The 15,179-nt window shown below is 42.4% G+C and overlaps 1 protein-coding gene across 1 annotated transcript in view; it reads left to right on the plus strand.

Annotated features, from left to right (window-relative positions):
* The window catches only part of dnah6 (dynein, axonemal, heavy chain 6), a 433,707-nt gene that overhangs the window by 156,754 nt on the left and 261,774 nt on the right, over positions 1–15,179 (plus strand). The window contains exons 28-31 of the mRNA XM_039758084.1: positions 698–853; positions 3,047–3,208; positions 3,974–4,111; positions 12,097–12,264. Coding sequence (XP_039614018.1) covers positions 698–853; positions 3,047–3,208; positions 3,974–4,111; positions 12,097–12,264 — 624 coding nt within the window. The remainder of the gene's footprint in view (positions 1–697; positions 854–3,046; positions 3,209–3,973; positions 4,112–12,096; positions 12,265–15,179) is intronic.

A 15,179-nucleotide genomic window follows, 5' to 3' on the forward strand; every position in this document is an offset into this window, starting at 1 on the left:
GGGTGCGGTGATTATTTATTTAAAATGAATGGCCTTTTCTCAACGAGCTGTGGACCCATAACACCACAGTAGGGAATTGAGGTTAAATCAGCAAAGCTACGAAACTTTCCTTCTAGCAGAGAGAGTCGAACTAAAACGCAAGGGTGAGTTTTGTTGCAGTTAACACCTGATTACCATCCTCTACTCCTAAATTTTGACAAAAGTCGACATCAGCCCTGAAAGAGTTAAGAAAAAAAATGAAGCGATTCAGAGGAACAGTGAAGACATTCAGGGGAACAATTTTAAAAAAAAACAAGTCAATTAAAATGAAAGGAAAAGGAGTTAATTATCAGCAAAAACAGGTCACTAATTAAGAAAAGGGTTAGAATGAAAACCTGCAGCCACTGCGGCCCTCCAGGACCGGAGTTTGAGATCCCTGGTCTTAAAGAACAAAAAAACTAATGATGATTTTAGAAATACGCTCCCAAAAAGGAGTCAAAATGGTTGATTGATGAGTTTCTTTTTCTCTGCCAATTTGACTGCGAGTGCACATACTGTACATACTTCTGTTGGTGGGCATTTTACAACTTGGTCGTGTCTTTCTTTTGTTTTTGCTCATAGGAGCTATTTAGGAGTGGCAGGTGCTCATTGTCAGCTCATGGACATTGTGTTCCTTTAGAATGCTCATTTAACAATTATAATGGATTACTTTTTTTAGGTGGATTCGAGTTCAAGCTTTGAATGGCAAAGGCAGCTCCGATATTACTGGGATCTGGACATTGACAACTGCGTGGCAAGGATGGCTTTATCACAGTACACGTATGGCTATGAATACCTTGGGGCGTGCCCCCGCCTGGTCATTACCCCCCTGACGGTAAGGTTATGTTGAAGTTTATTTATTTGTTTTTTATTTACTCAAGAATTGAATAAAGAAATTATAAAATAGCATCATAATATATTGCACTGTGGAATTGTTTTAATTTGAAAAGCATTTTCAACTTTAAGTATCATATGGCAAAAAGCAATGGAGTTCTTAATCATGCCTGCCCTATCATTTAGTTAATTGATAAAGAGAAGTGGCGGAGAAGGGGGGCTAGAAAAGCCACATAATGGAATTTAAGTATATTTAGGAATTAAATGGGGTGGCACGGTGGTGCAGTGGTAGCTCTGCTGCCTCGCAGTTAGGAGACCCGGGTTCATTGGCAACCTTAAATTGTCCCTAGTGTGGGTGCGTGCCCTGTGGTGGGCTGGCACCCAGCCCGGAGTTTGTTTCCTGCCTTGTGCCCTGTGTTGGCTGCGATTGGCTCCAGCAGCCCCCCGTGACCCTGTAGTTAGGTAGCAGGTTGGATAATGGATGGATGGATGGATAGGAATTAAACCAGAAACACTTCTTTAAACAAAGAGTCTTGGAAATCTGAAGTATCGAGTCATATAGTTGACAATTTCACACATTTTTAAAATTATCTGGATATAAGAAATTTGGAGAAATCAGCTATTAGTTAACCAAATCAGCGACTAGGCCAATTCGAGGGCTACAGAGGATGAGTTATGAATAAAATTAAAAGCTTTTACAGTTTAAGCAAAAGAAGATTAAGAGGAGACCTGACTGAAGTGTTTAAAATTATGAAAGGAATTAGTAAAGTAGTCAGCTGTTCCATTAAAATAGTTTCTGCAACAAGAACATGGGAAAATGGTTGGAAACTTGTTAACAACAACAACAACAACAACATTTATTTCTATAGCACATTTTCATACAAAGTAGCTCAAAGTGCTTTACATAATGACAAAAGAAAAAAAAAGACAAATGAAATAATTAAAATTAGGAAACACTAATTAACATATAATCAAAGTAAGGTCCGATGGCGAGGAAGGACAGAAGAAACACAAAAAAAAACTCCAGACGGCTGGAGAAAAAAAATAAAATCTGCAGGGGCTCAGAGGCCACGAGACCACCCAGCCCCCTCTAGGCCTTCTTCCTCACATCAAATGACCTCAGTCAGTCCTCATTGTCTTCAGGGTTCACATGGAAGAACTTGTTGATGACGGTCATGTGGACTTCTGGCCTTTAATCCATCAATGTAAGGACATCACGGTGCTTTGGTTAGGTGGTGGTGGTGCAGATCACAACAACACAGAAAAACGAAAAAAGAACAGAAGAGAAAGTTAAGAGCAGATTTAACAGGAATATTAGAAAGTTTTATTTTCACACAAAGAACCACAGACACGTGGAATAAATTACCAAGAAGCGTGGTGGAGAGTAGGACTTTAGGGACCTTCAGATGTCAACTTGATGTCATTTTGGACAATATCCGTGAATAGGACAGTTGATCTCGCTGGGCCGAACAGCATCAGAGTTTTTCTAATGTTCTCCTTGGAAAATGGCATAAGTTGCTCTGACGTAGATTGGCTATTTGTGTGCCCAGTGGTCACCTGGCATTTTGTCCAGAGAGTTTAGCTGTGGGCCTTGCTTTGATCAAGTGGATAGATTTTAGCTTATAACCAACTAACTTTCTGTTATCATAGCTATACAATACAATTTATTTCTTGTATAGCCCAAAATCACGTAAGAAGTGCCGCAATGGGCTTTAACAGGACCTGCCTCTTGACAGCCCCCCATCCTTGACTCACTAAGAAGACAAGAACAAAAATCCCAAAAAATTAAACCCTAGTAGGGAAAAAAATTAAAAATGGGAAGAAACCTTGGGAAAGGCAGTTCAAAGACAGACCCCTTTCCAGGTAGGTTGGGCGTGCAGTGGGTGTCAAAAAGAAGGAGGTCAATACAATACAACACACAGAACAGAACAAATCCTCAATACAGCATAAAAATAAAAATTTTACAAGTACGGAGCAAAATTTAACAGTAGATGATATCCCATAATATGATTTGGATTTGTTTAGAGTCCTGGAGACCTCAACCATCAAGCCGCCTACCCCTATTGGCCATTCCACAGCTGAAACTGCGCTGGGCCAGCCAATCCGATGAAAGGACCCCTCTACCCCACGATTCCTGCGATCCTCCATTTTTTTCCTCTGACGCTTTCTATTGTTGTTTCGTTTCCAATCCCAGGATCGCTGCTACCTTTGCCTAATGGGAGCTCTGCAGTTGGATTTGGGTGGGGCCCCAGCAGGACCGGCAGGAACCGGAAAAACAGAAACCACCAAAGATCTGGCCAAAGCCCTTGCGATCCAGTGTGTGGTATTCAACTGTTCAGACGGCTTAGATTACAAGGTATTAATTCTGTTTATTCATAATGAAGTCACTGTGTATATAAGCCTTCTTCAGGCTTCACTTTTCATGCATTTCTTTGTAACTCTTGTTTGTACCCAGCTGTGTTTCGTTCAACTCCATTACCAGAGTTAATAGCTGTGCATATACACTTTAGTTTAAATTATATCACTGAATATGGATAACCATTAGAATTTTTACAAAGAAGTAACCTCTAGGAAGTTAAATGGGACGTTTTGAAAATGTTGTGAGGCCTTTAAAAATGCACCAGAGCCGGTCAGGATCTCCACTGGTCTGTCCCAAATAACCAAACCCCAATTCAGTCAACTCTCACTTTACAGCCAGATTGGCCCGGGGTGCCTCTCTACTGGAAGGACTGGGACTGGGCATTACCTCCCCTGGAACGCTAGAGGGCAGCCCCTTTGGCTTGCAGCATTACCACGGGTTTGGAGCATTGAAGCTCGACCCTGCTGGGGCCCTGTGGGCACCACCAGGGGGCGCCTGGAGAATGACTGAGCTCTTGGTTGCAGCACAGTCAGAAGTGCAATATAACAAACTGCAGAAAATGTGAAAGGGGGCTTAGTACTTTCTAGATCATATTTGATGTATTCCTCAAATGTAATATTTTGCATTACTGACAAGTGTGCTCAAGGCTAATCTTCCTTAAATTAAATTCATAACTCTGCCATTTAATGAACGCTCCCTTGATTAATATGTGACTGTATTACTCTAGAAGATATTTTACTTTAACGTGTGATTTCTTTGCAGATGATGGGTCGTTTCTTCAGTGGCTTGGCCCAGTCGGGAGCTTGGTGTTGCTTTGACGAATTTAACCGAATCGATATTGAAGTGCTTTCCGTCATTGCCCAGCAGCTTATCACCATCAGAAATGCAAAAGCAGCAAAGGTACCTCACGTTTAGCTCAGTCTGTTGTTCATTTTTTCATCTGTTGTAATTTATACCATTTTTGTCTAGGAAGAGTGAAGCGTGAAGACTGATTTGTACTTGTCTTTTGAGCCTACGCCATAGCTATGCATGTAGGCTACGCTGTTTATTCTTTACAGGCAGACTTATTTGTCCACCACGTTTTTCCACTTTTTTATTCATTCGCCGACTTCTAAACTAGAAGTTGAGAACAGAAGTGCATTTCAGGAAACACATTCTTATCCAGCTAGCTGTTATGAAGAATTACGTTGGTTCGGGATTAAATTCCAAGCGCTATTAACATTCGGTCAGAGATGAATGAAGATGTCCAAAATCTATTTTCGAATTCCTTCCAAAGTTATGTAACTTCGAAGGTGTAGTCTAAAATAAATAATACACATGAATTACGTATCACAATTTCTTTCTATGGGCGGCATGGTGGCGCAGTGCTAGCGTTGCTGCCTCGCAGTTAGGAGACCCGGGTTCTCCGGTTCTTGCTTGTTTGCCCCGTGTCGGCGTAGGTTTCCTCCGGGTTCTCCGGTTTCCTCCCACAGTCTAAAAACATGCAGGTTAGATGCATTGGCGATTCTAAATTGTCCCTAGTGTGTGTGTGTCTGTGTGTGTGTGTGCCCTACGGTGGGCTGGCGCCCTGCCCGGGGTTTGTTTCCTGTCTAGCTCCCTGTGTTGGCTGGGATTGGCTCCAGCGGACCCCCGTGACCCTATAGTTAGGATATAGCGAGTTAGATGAATGGATGGATGGCTGTATGTGTATCTCATGATATGAAATCAATGATCACAGTGCCTACCTTCGGACCTTAACGTTTGGGTCATACACATTCTTGACGTGAGTCACCTCATCTTTCAATTGATGTGACAGATCCTTTAAAAATTTTCATCTAAATTTGCACAGGAGGTTGAGATCTCCTCCGTACTCATGCTCCTAAAGTTTAAAATTGGACAAAAAAGGCAATATATGTTGTTTAGGCTTTCAAAATGTCCGGACAATTCTGAAATGAAGGAATCCATCGTAACATGAAACAGGCCTCTTCTGAATTTTACAATTGTGCTTGAAAGTTTGTGAACCCTTTAGAATTTTCTATATTTCTGCATAAATATGACCTAAAACATCATCAGATTTTCACTCAAGTCCTAAAAGTAGATAAAGAGAAACCAGTTAAACAAATGAGACAAAAATATTATACTTGGTCATTTATTTATTGAGGAAAATGATCGAATATTACATATTTGTGAGTGGCAAAAGTATGTGAACCTCACGGATGATCAGTTAGTTTGAAGGTGAAATTTGAGTCGGGTGTTTTCAATCAATGGGATGCCAATCAGGTGTGAGTGGGCACCCTCTGTTATTTAAAGAACAGGAATCTATCAAAGTCTGCTCTTCACAACACGTGTGTGGAAGTGTATCATGGCACAAACAAAGGAGATGTCTGAGGACCTCACAAAAAGAGTTGTTGGTGCTCATCAGGCTGGAGAAGGTTACAAAACCATTTCTAAAGAGTTTGGACTCCACCAATCCACAGTCAGACAGATTGTGTACAAATGGAGGAAATTCAAGACCATTGTTACCCTCCCCAGGAGTGGTCGACCAACAAAGATCACTCCAAGAGCAAGGCACACGTGTAATAGTCGGCAAGGTCACAAAGGACCCCAGGGTAACTTATAAGCAACTGAAGGCCTCTCTCACATTGGCTGATGTTCATGTTCATGAGTCCACCATCAGGAGAACACTGAACAACAATGGTGTGCATGGCAGGGTTGCAAGGAGAAAGCCACTGCTCTCCAAAAAAACATTGCTGCTCGTCTGCAGTTTGCTAAAGATCACGTGGACAAACCAGAAGGCTATTGGAAGAATGTTTTGTGGACGGATGAGACCATAATAGAACTTTTTGGTTTAAATGAAAAGCGTTATGTTTGGAGAAAGGAAAACACTGCATTCCAGCATAAGAACCTTATCCCATCTGTGAAACATGGTGGTGGTAGTATCATGGTTTGGCCTGTTTTGCTGCATCTGGGCCAGGACGGCTTGCCTTCATTGATGGAACAATGAATTCTGAATTATATCAAAGAATTCTAAAGGAAAATGTCAGGCCATCTGTCCATGAGCTGAATCTCAAGAGAAGGTGGGTCATGCAGCAAGACAACGACCCTAAGCACACAAGTCGTTCTACCAAAGAATGGTTCAAGAAGAATAAAGTGAATGTTCTGGAATGGCCAAGTCAAAGTCCTGACCTTAATCCAATCGAAATGTTGTGGAAGGACCTGAAGTGAGCAGTTCATGTGAGGAAATCCACCAACATCCCAGAGTTGAGGCTGTTCTGTACGGAGAAATGGGCTAAAATTCCTCCTAGCAGGTGTGCAGGAATGATCAGAAGTTCCCAGAAACGTTTAGTTGCAGTTAATGATGAAAAGGGGGGTCACACCAGATACTGAAAGCAAATATGTAATATTCGATCATTTTCCTTAATAAATAAATGACCAAGTATAATATTTGTGTCTCATTTGTTTAACTGGTTTCTCTTTATCTACTTTTAGAACTTGATTGAAAATCTGATGATGTTTTAGGTAATGTTTATGCAGAAATACAGAAAATTCTAAAGAGTTCACAAACTGTCAAGCACAACTGTACTTCTGGATCTTGGGATTCCTGATCATCTGAGTCAGATCCATTAGTCTCAATAAGATGTTTTAGAATTTTGCGACACCGACCTGATTTGAACACTGCAGGGATTTCCATTTCATTTCCTCCTGACAAGTGTCATGGTTGCTCTCATTCTGCCACAGCAGACAGTTGATTTTTTTATGTTTTTTCTTAGACCACCATCAAGATGTTTTGGTGACCTGAGCAGACCAACATGACTGAGATCTTCACCTTTCTTTATTGTCAGGTTAGCTAGTCATGTGGCGGCTTGTTTTGTATCTCATTATGGGTTGGCTGCTCATTAAGGAAAAAGAAACAACTAAGGGGGTCTGAGTCACATCAATTAAAACTTCAGACCACTACAGGAAACACTCACTCAAAATCCAGCGAATATAGTCAGTTACATTGGGAATGTGAGAAGAAGATATGAAGGAAAACAAACTGAAACATTGGGGAACACTGCAAACAAAATGCACAGGGTAGAATTCTAAGTGTGCCAGGCTGTGAGACTTGCCCGGACACCACCAGTCGGAGACCACATCTTTATTAAAGTCACACGTTTATTATTCATTAATAAACACAGTCCACAAACACCACACAATGCACAAATCAATAATCACCCCAATATTCCTCTTTCTCTCAGGCCTTGACTGCCAATCTCCTCCTGGGAGCTTCGTCCTGCTCCCTCTCCCGACTGTAGCTCTCCAATTACTGGAAGGCAGCCCCTTTTAATTCCTGCCCGGATGTGCTCCAGGTGGCAGATGACGTCCATCCGGCAGCACTTCATGGTGTGGTGGAAGTGCTGCCCTTTGCACCGGAAGCACTCCGAGCGTCCATGGAAGGTTCCTCCGCCATCTTGCAGAGTGTGGCAGAAGTAACTATTTCCAGGTCCCATGAGGTTTATGGTGCCCTCTGGCGGTGGCCACGGGTCCCAACGAGTTATAATCTTTTCTCTCTTTTCCCGTGGTCCTTTCCAGTTCCAGGACGGTTGCCCCCGCGTGGCCTGGAAGCTATTCTTGCCCCCTTCTGGTCCTTTTAGCCATCTGTGACACAGGCATACATTGTTAAATCAGGACTCCTGGCTAATGGGACCCTCAATCTACAAAGCTGACTTTGAGAGCAATCAGTGTTATTCGCATGACCAAATGACACATACCATTGTCTCTCTGGATATTTGTGAAGGTCTTTTTTGAAATCAAGCTTTAGTTTGCTTTGCTCTCTTTTGTTGAAGTGTGTGTTATCACTTTGCCGAGACTGCAAGGGCTCTATGAGGCCTTCACAAAGGTGGTTACAGATGCCTGTGAGTCTGGGAAGATCTCCATACAAATAGTATGCACCAAATATTAAACTGCCTCTGGAAGTAACCCATTTAATTAGCAAATTGTAGTTGTAACCTTTTTAATTTGCAAACAGAAAATCAACAAAAAACAGTGTACTGGGCACAAATAAGGGGGGCCTGTTTTAGCTTTGCGATATACCAAAAGAAAGATCCGTGAGTAAGATTTGTGTTCACTGTCATGGCTCGGTTTCAAATGCACACCATCTTCTTGGGGATGTCTGCCTTTATGGTGGCTGGGGTGGAAGGGGTGGGGTCAACTCTGAGGAATGTGGGCGGAGCAAGACATCCTTGTTGGTCTTCTTGTCAGAACTGCTGTGGAAAGAGAAGACTCAGTTAGTGCCAGTGCCTCCTCTTGCCCTGAAGTGGTATTACTTAAATCATTAGAACTGGGAAGGTGATCCCCAGGCACACATGCATGACACAATATATATATATATACAGTGGAACCTTGGTTTACGAGTAACTTGGTTTACGAGTGTTTTGCAAGACGAACAAAAATTTTGAATAAATTTTGACTTGATAAACGAGCGATGTCTTGCAATACGAGCAGTATGGATACACTTTGTCTGCTGAGCGTCATGTGATCACAACTGAGCTGGTGGTTCTTCTCTCTCTCTCCTTATCTCGCTCGCTTGCCCAGCACCTCTCTCTCTCTCTCCTTGTCTTGCTTGCTTGCTCGCCCAGCGCGTCTCTCTGTTTACAGCGCGTCTCTCTCTCTCCTTATCTCGCTCGCCCAGCGCGTCTCTCTGTTTACTACAGCATTGTGACTGTGTGTGTGTGTGTGTGAAGTGCGAGTTCCCATCTTGCTCCCCAAAACACGAAGCTGAGTCTCAGTACTTTAACACTAGTTTTATTCAGCTTGAAACAGCAACAGCGCTGTTATTTATTGCAGCGGGATCTTTATAATGTTCCTTGTATGACCCATTGACGACAGGCGCTTATAGCATGTCTGCGATCTTTTTGGATGCGCTTTATACAGCTTAACTGCTACAGTGCTGGGAGACTGCGATTGCTTTGGGACACTCTTCCGCGTGTCTTCCTGTTGGGTGGAATCCCACATGAGTTTAGAAACTCACACAAGCCATGATTCTTTTTAAAGGTAAAGTGCAGGTTAATTTGTATTATGTATTTTACTTTATATTTTGTCTTAATCATTTTTATATGAATAGTTTTGGGTTGTGGAACGAATCATCTGAGTTTCCATTATTTCTTATGGGGAAATTTGCTTTGATATATGAGTGTTTTGGATTGCGAGCATGTTTCCGGAACGAATTATGCTCGCAAACCGAGGTTCCACTGTATATATATATATATATATATATATATATATATATATCTATATATATATATATATATAGATATATATATATATATATACAGTGGGACCTCTAGATACGATCACCTCTGTATACAAGAAATTCAAGATAAGAGGAAAGTATGAGTGAAAAATTCTGATCTAAATACGAGCATTGGCTCGCGTGAGCGCCACGAGCCAGGCTGTGGTTATGCGTGACGCATTTCCCGATCCGCATCGACTCGGGGATTCACCCATGCTGATGCTGCCAGCCCGTCAGCTCACTCAGTGTTCCTTGTTCTCCCTTAGCGTGAGGATATACACGTTTGTGCGCTTGTGATTTCATTGTTTCGCTGTAGCAGTTTGCTGTATAAGCGTATCCAAAAATATCGCGGACATGCAGACGGAGAATAGGAGACGATTGCCCTCCAGAGGGGAGAGAGAGAGAGAGAAAGGTACGTGCAAGCGAGCGAGCGAGAGTGATAAGGAGAGAGAGGCGAGCACGAGCGAGAGAGATAAGGAGAGGGAGAGACGGTGCGCGCGAGCGAGCGAGATAAGGAGAGAGAGAGGTGCGCGCGAGCGAGGAGAGAGATAAGGAGAGAGAGAGAGACGCGTGCGCGAGCGAGCGAGCGAGAGAGATAAGGAGAGAGAGAAGTGTGCGCGAGCGAGCGAGAGAGATAAGGAGAGAGAGAGACGAGCGCGAGCGAGAGAAGTGCGCGCGAGCGAGAGAGATAAGGAGAGAGAGCGAGAGAGAGACGCATGCGCGAGCGAGCGAGAGTGATAAGGAGACAGAGATGCGCACGAGAGAGAACCATCAGCTCAGTTATTCTCACATGACACTCAGCAGACAAAGTGTATCCATACTACTTGTATTGCAAGACATCGCTCGTTTTATCAAGTCAAAATTAACTTAAAAATTTAGCTCGTCTTGCAAAACACTCGTAAACCAAGTTACTTGCAAACCAAGGTTCCACTTGTATATATTATTTATCAGTGTTATTTGTTAGGAAAATTGATTTTTATGTTGATATTTTTGGGGGATGCGGAACGGATTAACTGGATTTCCATTATTTTCAATGATGAAGTTTGTTCTAGATACGAGAAATTCGCTATACAAGCTCAGTGCTGGAACGAATTAAACTCGTATCTCGAGGTTCCACTGTATGTATATATATATATATATATATATATATATATATATATATATATATATATAAACATACTAGGGGGCTTTGCCCCCTGCTCGCTTCACTTGTCAACCCCCTTGTTTGGTTTTCCGGATACACGCTTTTAAGATTTTTTTTTCTTTGAATTGTTGCTATTTCATTAGTTCTGTAAAAACAATATTTGACATCTTTCGAGTCCCAATATGCTGAATCTTTTTAATGAGGTCTGTGAGACACGTGTTTAATGACTTTGTACCATAATTCAGGATAGGTTTCTCTGTTTGGAATTTCAGCACAGACAAAACGATCTTCATCATCAGCAGTTAAGAATTTTTTTTTGCAAAGTAACCAATAAATGCATGTGAGGTAAACTCCGTTTTTGAAATTCTCTTGACTTAAACTTCAAAACCTTACAATATTTACATACTTCTGACATATCACCTGTGTTCGTGTATTCGATCTCTATTCGCCTTTTCGTTATTTCTCCGAGTAATAATTTCTCTTTCTTTGCGCTAATGCGATCTTTACTTTCTTTGTTTTGACACTGCCGTTTTTTCTGCTTTCATATTCTGTATCTTGCTCTGCATGTGTTTCGCTCCTACGTTTTTTTTTTGTCTTTTGAATTCCAGTTTTCATTTTCTCTAACCTGATCTGCATGTGTTTGGCCCCCTTGATTTTTAACCTCTTTATAACGTTTTACTTTGTTTTCTACTCTTTGTCTTTTATTTCTGACCTCGCTTTATCCTGCTATTGTTTTAATGACAGCTGGTCCGTGGTGATTATTTTCCCTTTTTCGAGTAATAATTTCCATTTGTTTGTGCTCCTGCAATGTTTACTTTCTTTTTTTTATACTTTCTAAATTTCCTACTTTCATATTTTTTAACTTTCTTCACGTGTATCGCACCAACTTTTTTTTTTTTAGCCTTTCGAATTCCACTGCTTTCATAATCTCTAACCTGCTCTGCATGTGTATAGCGCCAACGTCCGGATTGGACCTGCTCTTTTTTCAATTCCACTTGTTCTGGGCTGATAATTAGTTCCTTATTTTCTAAATTCATACCTCGATTATTCTTTTTCTGTTTTGTCTCTCCAACGCTTTTGAGTCCCTTTTCCCCATGCTGCTTTCTTCTTCGCTTAGTCGTCTACATTTCACTTATAAGTATTGTCCTTATACACTTTATATGTGCTGAGAGCCCTGGATCTGTGTCTGCTCAAAGCCAAATTACGACTGAGTGTGTTGCTGGATGCCCATGCTCTTATTTGGTTCTAAGTAGGGCGCGTCTTGCAAGAATCTCATGTTTTACGTCATCGCGAGATGGTCCTGGGTCAGTCTCTTGGCACAAAGTCTCATGTCCGTGGCCAATCTCTCTAGTCTTGCGGGTCTTTTAAGTGTCTTCCATGATCTTAAAGTGAAGATCATGTCTCATCGACCTACTGTTTCTCTCCAGGATTTTAACATATAACAGAGAGATATTTATCATCATGTATATATTTTTAACTTTTTTTTTTTAGTTAACAAGATTCATGTTTGAAGGTCGTGAAATTAAATTAGTGATGACTTGTGCTGCTTTTATTACCATGAACCCTGGCTATGCAGGAAGAACAGAGTTGCCAGACAACTTGAAAGCTTTATTTAGACCCATTGCGATGATGGTGCCAAACTACGCTCTTATTGCAGAAGTAAGTTGCTTTTAATAATAATAATAATAATAATAATAAAAATACACTTTATTTATATGGCATATATTCCTTTTGACTTTATAAATGTTCAGACAAGTAATGTTCCACTTGTCTTTGCCAAATAAGCAAATGTGAATTGTCAAGTAACTTTTATGTTGTTTTTCACATATTGTGTATTTATGAAGGTTCTCTAGAAATAAATGATAGATGTGTGTGTGATGATGTGGGTTCTGGCTCCACACTCCCATCTGATTTTGGGAACCCTTGAACCCAACACCATCGATAACGTAACCTAGTGAGCTAGTCAGTAAAGGCAATAATTGAGCAAGGGGTGGGGCAAAAAGTGCAGTAGTGCTTTTATTAAAAAGAAACAATCAAAAACAAAAGTGTCCATAAAGTGCAGTGCTCCAAGTTCTTCAATAAATAATCCATTAAAAGAGAACGTGGAGGTTAAAACAATCAAATAGAAAAGCCAATCCGTTAAAATTCAGAGGTTAAAACATTTTTCAGGAGCAGTCATTAAAATCCACAACAACAAGTTCAGTGCTTCTTTTCTGTTAGCGTCTCACCTGCTTATCCCGTTTGGGCTTAGCAGCAGGCAAGACGTTCTCTGCAGCTGCCCTCCTCTACACACTCACATACGAGACTGGAGACCTCCCGATCCCTGGCTTCGGTCTGGCACTCATCCCAGTCCCCGAGACTTGATGTCCACCAATGGCCAGGACGCACACATTGGGGACTCCACCACCAAGCCTCCCGACTTCCGCTGCCTTTCTGCGGCCTTCTGCGGCTCGTCGCTTTCACCTGGTCACTCCCGCTACCTGGTCGCTCAGCGGGAGCAACATAAACTCAAACGCCTGGGTGTCGGCCTAACACCCAGCTTCCTCGCCGCTGCCCACGGCCGATCGCTACTCACACACGCACGCACGCAGCGTGTCTGTCTCTCCTGCACCGCCTGCTTCCTCACTCACTCCCTACAACCTCCGTCTTTTTTCTCTTCCTTTCTTTTTCTGATCTCGTTCTTTTTTTCTCTCCCCAAAACCGACTCGCGCTTCTTTTTAAAATGACGCGGGCCATTTAAAATTAGCCACAGAGCAATCACGAATGTGGGCAGTTCCTCACCTGTGCACTAGGTGAGAAACAACCACCCTACGGATCGTCCCGCGGCCCACTATGGCTCAACGTCCCCCTGCTAAGCCGCGAGCGTGGCGATCATTTAGTTAAAAAGAATGGCTTTTGTTCAACGAGCTGTGGACCCATAACACCACATTCCACCCCCCATAAAACTCCAGTTGCAAGGGAAGGCTCCACACCACTGCCAACCCAATGCAACTGGAGCTCAGGTCCACAGCTCGGCCACTCTACACTGCACTAAAACAATAAAAGCACTAAAACAATTCCCACTTAAAACCAACCCAAGCCAAGCCCCCTTCATAAAAACAGGACATTAAAAGAATAAGAACTTTAAAAGACAATTAAAAACGACAGCAATAAATAAATGTACTTAAAAAGCTCAGTCTCTTAAAAATGTCCTCCTCCGGCTTGGGTACGTGGGTCCTTCCAAAAGTCAGTTACCAGTCCCGCTTGCTGCTCTGTCTCCTCTTCTGGCCTCCACTGCTAGCTCATCCCACCGCTGGGGAATCCCACCGCTGCCACCAAATGTGACGATGTGGGTTCAAGTGCTTCCAAATCGGATGGGAGTGTGGAGACAGAACCCACATCGTCACAGTGTGCAGCAGCAAATATTATTGTGTTAAGTGAGTTAGTAATGGGTAATGCATTTTGACAGATGTTCTCACCAACAACATAACATTGTCAGACTCACTAGTCCAGTTCATTTTTGGGCAGGTTCTGTTTTGGCAGCAGTGTCTGCATGTCAAGAGCCAATTGTGGTCCTGAAGGCCAGTAATACACATTCCCACCTACACACACTCACCTGGGGCCTCATGTATAAGGCCTTGAGCAGAATTCAAAGTAAAACACGGCGTAAGGAAAAAACTAGAAATGTGTAGGCACAAAAAATTCTGATGCATAAAACAGTGAGTAAGCAAAGTTCCACACACTTCCCCTTCATAAAGCCCAATCAACGTGAATTTTAAGGCACATACACAAGCCTACAACCCCATCCTGACTCTTCCCCGGAATTAATCTGTTTGAATATGCAAATCAATATGAATAGCAAGGAAAAAAACATACTATTTGGTGGCTTAAGCAGATTTATAAACAACAAAATGAAACTAAAGGAGTAGTGTAGTATGGCAAAGGCACTCCACCCAGGACAACGCCATCGTCATTAAATACGCTGATGATACCACCATCTTGGGGCTCATCAAGGGGGTACAGGACCCAGGTAAACAACATTCTTGTCTACGGAGAGGAGAATGACCTCATCCTCAACATAGACAAGACCAAAGAAATTATTTCGGACTTCACGAAGAATCCTCCCCCTCTACAGCCTCTTATCATCTAAGGGACTGAGGTGGAGAGGGCCGACAGCCACAGATTCCTGAGATTGCAGGTTACATCAGACCTGAGCTGGACTCTTAACACCACAGCCACGATGAAAAAAGCCCATCAAAGGCTATATTTTATCAGGTTGCTCAGGAAAGTTGGCCTGAACCATTGTCCTCTCACCCAGGCCTACAGAGGACTGATCGAGAGCATTCTCACCGCAGGTATCAATGTCTGGTATGGGGGCACCACACAGGCAGAGAGGAAGGCTTTGCAAAGAGTCATAAAGACTGCAGAGAGGATCATAGGGACAAAACTTCCTTCCATGGACTTTATGTACGCACATTATTGTCGGAAAAGAGCAGAGGGACTCACTTCATCCAGCTCACTCTCTGCTCAGACACAAAAACTGTACGTACAATCTGAGACACAGCAGAGCAGACAGCATCATCGCCCACATAACA

Source organism: Polypterus senegalus, chromosome 7 (genome assembly GCF_016835505.1).
Source record: "Polypterus senegalus isolate Bchr_013 chromosome 7, ASM1683550v1, whole genome shotgun sequence".
Classification (NCBI taxonomy): domain Eukaryota; kingdom Metazoa; phylum Chordata; class Cladistia; order Polypteriformes; family Polypteridae; genus Polypterus; species Polypterus senegalus.